Source organism: Pleuronectes platessa, chromosome 4, assembly GCF_947347685.1.
Source record: "Pleuronectes platessa chromosome 4, fPlePla1.1, whole genome shotgun sequence".
NCBI classification, from domain to species: domain Eukaryota; kingdom Metazoa; phylum Chordata; class Actinopteri; order Pleuronectiformes; family Pleuronectidae; genus Pleuronectes; species Pleuronectes platessa.
Window position 1 is genome coordinate 16,880,874 of NC_070629.1, and position 9,026 is coordinate 16,889,899.

A 9,026-nucleotide genomic window follows, 5' to 3' on the forward strand; every position below is an offset into this window, starting at 1 on the left:
AAGCAAGGGAAAGGGGGGGGCAAACAGAATAAAGACAACAGCGGCGTGAGGGGGGGATGCTGGAGAGAACAAGAGAGGATGGAGAGGGAGAGAGGGAGGATAATGGGGGTGGAGGGCAAGAAAAAAAAATCCGGGCGGAGAATCAAAAAAGCAAAAAGAGAGACTTACAGCATTAAATATCACGTCTATTTCGAGAAAGATGACCCCTTTTGTTGGCCCTGTCAGCTCCTTGCTTTTCAAGGCGTAGGCTTTGCGTTCTCCATTTTGGATCTGTGGGAGAGGGACATGACAGGCGTCTGTCTGGCAATACCCGGCTGAATCGGCTCCCCGGGCCACCTTTGAACCCCAGCCGCTGCCGCTGACAGGGAGCCCAAAACAACTGTGGCAACTCTGACAAGTACCTGTTCATTACCCACTGCAGCTCGGCTCTGTCAAACAGAAATTAACTATCCTGGGGAATCACACAGTACAGCGGAGCATGGATACATTAGATACACAGCTCTTTCACCGGCCACGTATTTCTAAAATATAAGAGACACTCTTCATTCCTTCTTTTCCCTCCAAATCACATCGTTCCATCCCTCGATCAGTGTCATTTTCACATTATCTCTCAGCCCCTGACTTTCTTTCTTCTCACCTATCAATCTCTGGTGTTTTTTTCTCAGGCACTCTTAATTTTTTTTTTTTTCCTCCTTCCTGTCATCTCTATCTCTTTGTGAAATAATAACAGTCTCATCTGTGGAGTTGCAAAAATAACCGCTGCTTTTTATATCTTCCACTGTGTGTTTTCAGTCTCACTGTTCCTCTACGTTCTATCCGCTATCCCCATGGGGCGGAGGAGAAGAAACGCACACAAACACACACAGAAATCTATCTTTGACTCACATTTAGTAGAGGAATAGCCACTTTCCCCAGGAAATCGGCACTTCTGTCTCGGTCCTCGTCGTAAACGCTGACCTCGAGTACCGAGTGGACGTCCTTCACGTTACTGGACCACACACAAAGACAATATCACTGACATATTTAACAAAATAAGGGCGACAAACTCAAAATGTGTGAAAGCGATCACAATCCCTGCACAAGCGTCTTTAAATATTAAAGACACTAAAGAAAACAGTTGAAAATCTTAAACGCCATATGAAGCATAAAACTGCCTGGTATTTGAAAACCCCTAATGCATTAACATAAATGATTAAAATTCATTAACATGCTTTATGTGATATTGCGCTACATTACTGCATGAGCCAAGTAGAACTCAAGTGTGAAGCTCAGACGTCCCATCATTTGAAAACAAGGCTAGAGAGAATATGGCTGATGGTATGTATATATATATATATATAAAGAAGGATATGATGATCTGCACTTAGAGAAAGACCAATTTAATTTGTTACATTACTCAAAGTTTTTACTGTGGATCATACACAGTATTTGTAAACCAAAAATTATGTAGAATTACATGAAAACGTATACTAATATATAATAATACTTGTAATAATTGTTAAATAAGGAAACATTTATGAGCCTTTTTAAAACAATTTTTTTTTAATTTTAGTTTTTGTGTGAAACCAAAACATTTTAAAACACTATAAAGAAGCAATTATATAAACAACAAAATGAAAATTTTTGAGGATCAAAATTCAATAATTCTGAATATAAACTGTGATCAATGAACATTTTCATGCCAATATTTTTTCTTTTACTATAACAAAATACAGATAAATTGTGATAATGATATGAAAGTGTGGGACTCGGTTAAATTTGTTTTATTGAAAAATCAACCTTTATTTTCATCACTGCAGTGATAAAAAACTCTCTGTGTGCATTAACACACTCCACTCACAAAGTGAAGACCTTGTTCCACTCTGGGTTGAGGTTTTTGTAGACGGTGTGAGTCTGCAGCCGATCGTTACTCAGCTCCACCACACAGAACGGGTCACTCTTACCTTCGGAGCACAAACACAAGAATGACCTTCTCGGTAAAGAGAGAGAAATAAACACTGCAGACACTATAGTCCCGTCAGCTGGAGGTTTCAGGGGAAGCAAGAATTCTCAGAAATTCCAGCAGCGTTTTTCAATCTCCAATCATTTATATTATTAAAAATGATCATATATATATAGCATCCGCCTCTTATAGCACATCACAGCTCAGAAACATTGGACTTATCACAACTGCAATAATCTGATTCTTTCATTTTTAGCCCCGATGTCATATATATATTATACAACAGTATATCAGTGGAACAGCTGCAAGCCGTTTCTATCAACACCCTGGGAACATGGACGACTAGAAGATAAGCTCCAGGACAACTGTGCCCTCGGCACTCAGGAGGAGGGAGGGGGGAGAGAGCAGACGCAGAAGATTTGGAGAATGGATGGTGCTGAGAACACAGAGGGCGACGTGGCTCTGAAGGCCACAGAAGTTCAGAGTGGGAGATAAAGAGAGCGGAGCAGGCTGGTGAGAAACATAGCTGGTCCAGGGTTAGCGATTACAGAGCGAGCAGTGACACGGCAGCGGCCACCACGTGAAGGGAAGAGTGATGTCAGATTTAAATAATGACTGAACCACAGAGAAAACATTTCCTCATTGCATTTCTGCAGAGAAAGATTTTAAATTTGTCTTCGTGGCAGCAATTTCATTAATTAATTTCATTAATATAATGAGTGATATTTTACAGTAATAATAAAAAAAAACATACATCCACACGTGGCTTTATCGTCCAGAGTAAATCATTTTAAAAACTCAAGGATCACACATATAAAAATCATTGGAGTGGCCTGTCGCTGCAAAGATAAAACTTTACTGCACCGTGTGAGAACTTTTAAGACTCTTCAATATCATAAAGCAATAATGATATATGGCTCATTATAAATCATATTTATCAATGCTAATTCATCCCAACAAAACCTTCAATTCACAATTTACTCCGCTTGCGCGACGGGGTAGAGAGAGGGTGAGAGAGACGGAGATGAAGAAACAGAAGCATGATCACAAACGTATGTCGTCCCCCTGAGAATAGCACACTGTACTATGTCCTATATATCCTCTATTTGTTTACCAACATCTCACATTGCTGTGTCTTTGTACACAGAAAGGACTGAGACCAGCTCCCCACGCCTGCCAGCCCACCTCCCTTCAACCGCCTCGAAATGAACTCAAAAAACAACACAACTCTTAATTCAGCCTTCGATCATTACGGTTTTTTTTCTGTGTTTCTTTTAACTACAACTGTTGGGAGCTGTTGAGCTGTTTGTTCGAGCTTATCACTTGAGAAGGCTGGGTCAGGAAGTTAAAAAATAAATATGTCCTACGCAAATTTCCTGGGAAAATCTTGAGGATATTAAAAAAATGTTAGTAAAGCAGCGATGTTGCATAATGAGACTCGGTAAAAGTTGGGATTGAGTTCAAAACCCCCCGCACTGTCACATGCATGTGTGCGTGCGTGAGGCGTGTGTGTGCGTGTGTGTGCCTGCGAGTGTGTGTCTTGGGAAATGTGTGTGAGGGAGTGTGTCATTGATTGGTGTGATTTTCTTCAAATGTTGTGACAAGGGCAGGACATTTAGTGGGCGTGCAAAGTAAATGTCACTGTGATCAATGCTGAGCCGTAGGTGTTGCCTTTCATATCCGTTTGTGGCGCTCCATCGATGTGGAGCGTTTGAAGTGGATATTGACAGCTATGACTCCTAGGACAGAAACACAGATACATTAACATACACCAAAACCCAAACCGAGTCAAGCGCCTCCTGCTCTGAGCTGTCTGACTTCTACGTACACGGTATATTGAAGTGCACTATGAATACACATCATTTTTTTTTTCAAATAGTCAATTCATACAAATCATTTTTGGGGAGCAGTTTAATTCAGTGTTTTTGCAGTTGTGAATATTTCAAATCCTCTATCATCATCCAAGCTCCTTCACGGCATCAACAAATCGGCTCTCATTAAATTTATATGCAATCACGCAAATTAAGAAATGGAAATGATCGGCGCTGAAGCCCCTCCCTCCGCAGGTTTCCCTCTAATATTTTGCTTTTAATGACACGGCACGCTGTGTTGCCGCAGAGACCCAGTTGTCACTGGTGATGAACTTTCACCTTATTGGCCACCATCACCAGAGGCAGCTGTCTTAACCAATTACACGCTCAGGTTTGAGCGCCACTCAGCGATCATCCAGGTAATGTCCGAGCACAGCCCCCCCCCATCCTCTGGGTCCCGTCTCTGTGGCGCTGGCTGGGGGTCCGCGGGGACGAGCCGGGCTCACACTCATTTCAGGGCGCCCTAAGATAAGTGTGGAGGATGAATACAGTGGCGGAGATGAAGGAGCGCGCTGTAATTGCCTCGCAGGAAGCTTAGCGCCGGCGAGGGGTGAGGTTAGAGAAGGAATGCACGCTCCCCTGTTCCCGAGTAATCCAAATGAATTATTATTCAGACTTTAAAATGTAAATCAATTGCATTTTTGTCGGTATTCTTGTTTCAGTTCCGCGCCACAATATAAACTTAAGTATTTCCCCATTGTGTCAAATAAAGCCGTTACTTTACAGGCAGCTTACTGAACGAGAGTCTTCACCGGCTGCAGTGCTGCTGAACACCAGTGTGTGTTTCGATGCGTGTGTTCCTTCTGAAATGTTCCAACACTGTAGCATCCACTCAGAGGGACAAGAGCCGGCAGACAAAAGGGATTGTTGGTTTTAGAGACTATTTTCAGTTATCCTACTCGGCCTGGAGAGGAGCTACTCCACAAAAACACTTCAATTAGAGAGAAAGATGGCCAGAGAGGGGAGAGAGATAGAGCGAGAGAGAGAGAGAGAGAGAGAGGAGAGGAGACAAGAGAGGAGACAGGCAGCATGAATGGGAGAGGGAGAGAGAGAGGGTGAACTCTCTCTCTCGCTCGCTGACCTCCTCTCTCTCTCGCGCTCTCAGTGCGTCTGTTTGTCTGTCTGCCTGTTCTCTCTCACCTTGCTCCTGACCCTCTCTTGGTCTGGGATGTTAAAATAGGGTGTTCATGCGGCGAGGGCTCTTACGAGGCTCTCACACAGAGCTATTGTTTCTGCCAGTGACACACACACGCACACACACACTCACACACACACAGCTTCACTCTAAAAACAGGAATTAGCAATCTAGAAACTCTTTCTTTGGCTTTTTTGTCTTTCATCTGTATTGGATCCTGTACTCTAATCTTCTTGTGATGGAAAATATTTTCTTTGTGTCTGTAAGACAGAGAAATTCAAATGAGGTAAAAAAAACAGTTTTGAACTCTTTGGATATAGCAAACAAGTGAAAACCTACATTTGAAACCAAAGGAAGGTTTAACATCACAGCACCTTGTTTTTATGCTTGTGTATCTTTTAGCAAGTGAGACCCAAGTTGTCGACATAACTTGCATACGTCATATGAAGCAGGCATTTCTCAAATCATTTTTCATATTTCCACACGTTTAATAAAAAAGTTTCCTTTGTCAGGTTAAACATGTTCCCATGTGTCGATGTCAATAATGAATCGAATCTAATTTCATTTATGTAGCCAATATTCACAAATCACAGTTTGCCTCTTAGCATAACAATCTGTATAGACTGATGAAAAACTACCCCCCCCCCCCCCCCCCAAAAAAAAATAACAAAAATGTAATAAGACAGTGTCTGACATAGATGAAGAGGTGTATCAATGTTAAAGCTTTTATTTTAAAAGCAATACTAAAACACAACAAAATAGTTGGTCGTGGATTTTCAAATCTGAATTGACTTTTCCTCCAAAGGTTCGGGTGAAGTGAACCTGAAACAAGAATTTCATTTGCACCACAGGCTGCGAAGAAACTGCGCTAAAATCGAACCTGTGACCGCGTCGGGCTCACAGACACCCACTGAAAATCAAATAAACAGCCAATAGACATTTTACTGTCTTTCCACCACCACCATGAAGCTCAGACTGAATGATGAGCTTCACAACGAGGTCATGGAGCAAATTTGTGCTCCGAGTGAAATACAAGAGCCATTAGCCCTGCTCTCCGGTCGCTCCACGCAATAACCCAAATCAACCAGCTCCACTCCGTATTGGCTAATGGGACTGTGTCTGCTTCAAATGGAGAGAAACTTCAGACTTTCTCTCTTTCACACACACATACACACACACACACACGCACACACAAGCTCACTTCTTCTTTCTCCTAGATAATACAGAGTGAAAAACTAGCCCTGTCCACTGTAGACCTAATTAAAAGTAAGAATTAATGGAGAATGGAGGATTCAGAGAGAGCGAGCAGAGGAGGAGGAGGAGGAGGGGGGGAGGAGGGAGAGAGATTTGTTGGTTCAAATGTGTACTTTTTCTCTATTATTCAAATGAGCCGCCAGCATCTTCTTCTAAAAATGTAGAGACAAATTCAGTGACCTGCACAAAGTCGACTTTAACTCTCTCTCCAAGGATTCTCACACAGGATCATCCCTTCACCAAAATTACACCCTGACTTTATCTTTGGCTACAGATTTATGGAAGATGGCCGGTGGAGGAAAACGCAGCCACGGAAATTGTTCAGTGTCTAGATCCAAAACTTGAGTACAAAGATGAAAAATCAAGGGCCTAACTTCTGACAACGTGAACAAGAACTACCGAGGTTATTATCCTGGCGTTTGAACCTAAGGTCGCCATCTTACCTGTGACATCTGCCGCCATCAGTCCCTCCGCCCTGATGACCTTTACCTGCACCACGCCGACATCTTTCAGGTTGTGCAGCGACCTCCACAGGCTCTGAAACATCACAGGGACAGGGGTGAAAGGTCAAACAGGATGGCAAATTAGCATGGAAGAGAAAGACAGGTCAATAGCCTGACATTTCATTAAGAGAGGAAAGGGTAGAATATGTCCTTTAGCAGTCCTGACGTGAAGATGTGGAGCTGACATTTATGGTCCAAGACAAATGGCCGGATTTAATTTCACTGAATAGCTGCTCCCGCCTGCGTAAGATGTCTCCTGACTTTGTACTTTTTAGATAAAATGGAACTTTACCAGTTCTGGTAAAAAAAAAACACGAGCCGTGCAGGAAAACACTGTAAAAGGTTATTGGATATAAAAATTGTATGCAGATAAATGTAGAACAAAGATGGGTCATTGTAGACAACAGGCAAGTTTAGTGCTGTAATATGTTAAGGATGAACAGGATTACACTAATTATAGCAATTAAATTATTACTAACATACAATAAGCAAAGGGGGGATGCATAACATTAAAGACTATACACTGTTACAATTAGAGCAGGTGTTTCTTTTGTGTTTTTCCATTAACTTGTTTTGTATGTAACAAGGGGGCTGAGCAAAAAGGAAATACCTATTAATCATAATCGTAATATAATTTTGATCAAATAGGAATATCACATATAATCGATATATACATGCATTGTGTAAGCACAGTGAGGAGATATAACACATCATTTAACTTTTTCTCAAGAGTTTGTCATTCTGTCAATAAAGAAGAGTATCTTTAAACTTGAAATAAATCATATTTATTGTGTAATGTATTGATACCGACTGATATGGAAACTTTTATTGTAAAATGATTTTTGGTATTGCCCAGCCATAGTGTAAATATTTAATTAATTGTCTTTTCCAAAGCTGATTCCCTGCCTGGTCAGTCAAACTTTTCATCCCAGTCATTCCACAATGTGCTTCCTCATTAAGTTTTGTGTAGGATTGAGACGTTAAGAGACATTTTAACAGTCGGTGGAAAGTGGTGTCAGCTCACGTAATATGTATATAATATGGAATAAGAACATCCTTACTTCCAAACGTCTAGGAAAATGTGCAACAAATGACGGCACATGAGCACAATTTGCATGAGATGTGATTTCACTGATATAATCGCGCCTGTCTTTGCATTATAGCGACGGAGAGGCTGATATGTGATAATAGAGGTATTGTACTGAGAAGACACATCCAGTGAAGCGTGGCTGGCAGTGATATCATAGTTACAAGGCAAAAACACACACACACACACCCCCCCACTGGTGACCTCCACACCACAGACACAAATGGTTGATAAACACATCAACTGTAACAAGAACAGTCGGAAACACAAGCTTACTCACAAACAAAGCACATATCCCCACTTGATATTCTCCTCCTCTTGCAGGCTTACACACCATAACAGGATATTTACATACACAGCCAGGAGTTGCCATGAGGCCTTGTGATTGTCTAAAACCAGAAGGGGGGAAACTGTGTACACAAGGTTTTAATAACCAGGAGACGGAGGAATGACTGTGTAAAAAGAGTTGTTTGTAAATCTGACGAATAAAGAAGGACCTGTGGAGATCTGGGCCATGAGGCATGGGCGCACATGCAGACACACACAAACAGAAACACACACACACACACAACCATAAACTCACGCTTTTGTTCACTACCAAATACCCAGGTATAAACACATGCATAGAAAAACCTACACTGAGGCCAAATTGAGTAGCATGTCGGCGTGTCTTAAAAGCAGAGTGGAAATGCACTTCACTTCAATTTATTTCTCTCTCCCTGGCAATAACCCCTTCCATCCCCACAGGAGTAATTATAATTTAAATTTCAGAGTCAGGGCCAGGCTACAGACTTAATTCATTATTACCAACTCTGTCAGACTCTGCCTGTTTCCTGCGATATCATTGTCCAAAAGCTCTCTAAAGGAGATGAGAGGGGAGAGTGTGTGAAAGAAAGAGGGGGGAGAAAAGAAAAAAGAGTGTGTGAAAAAGAGAGAGGCATACAGGGAGAGAGAGGGAGAGAGAGAGAGAGAGAGAGAGGGGACAAGTCTCAATCTTAAGGCACGATTTCTCTGAAGATACAGCTGCTTGTTGTGATTATTGGGGGGCAGCCAAGAAGAGAGGGAGGAAAAGAGTCAGAGAGAGGGCACGGAGGAGTTGGCTGCATGGCCACTGGGTGTGTTGGACCAAAATATGCAGGTAAACACAGGTTTTTTAATGCTGGTAAAAAAGGGGGGATTGACTCCTTTCCCATTGCTGAAAGGAGTTTTCCTCGAACGTCACGTTCAATCCTGC

At 41.9% G+C, this 9,026-nt stretch overlaps 1 protein-coding gene across 7 annotated transcripts in view; it reads right to left on the reverse strand.

Moving 5' to 3' along the window:
- Window positions 1-9,026, reverse strand: part of mctp1a (multiple C2 domains, transmembrane 1a) — a 134,116-nt gene that overhangs the window by 48,267 nt on the left and 76,823 nt on the right. For all 7 annotated transcript variants that reach the window (XM_053420886.1, XM_053420881.1, XM_053420880.1 and 4 more), the window contains exons 9-12: window positions 6,646-6,739; window positions 1,841-1,943; window positions 886-988; window positions 169-270 (exon numbers count right to left, since the gene is read on the reverse strand). In XM_053420886.1, coding sequence (XP_053276861.1) covers window positions 169-270; window positions 886-988; window positions 1,841-1,943; window positions 6,646-6,739 — 402 coding nt within the window. The remainder of the gene's footprint in view (window positions 1-168; window positions 271-885; window positions 989-1,840; window positions 1,944-6,645; window positions 6,740-9,026) is intronic.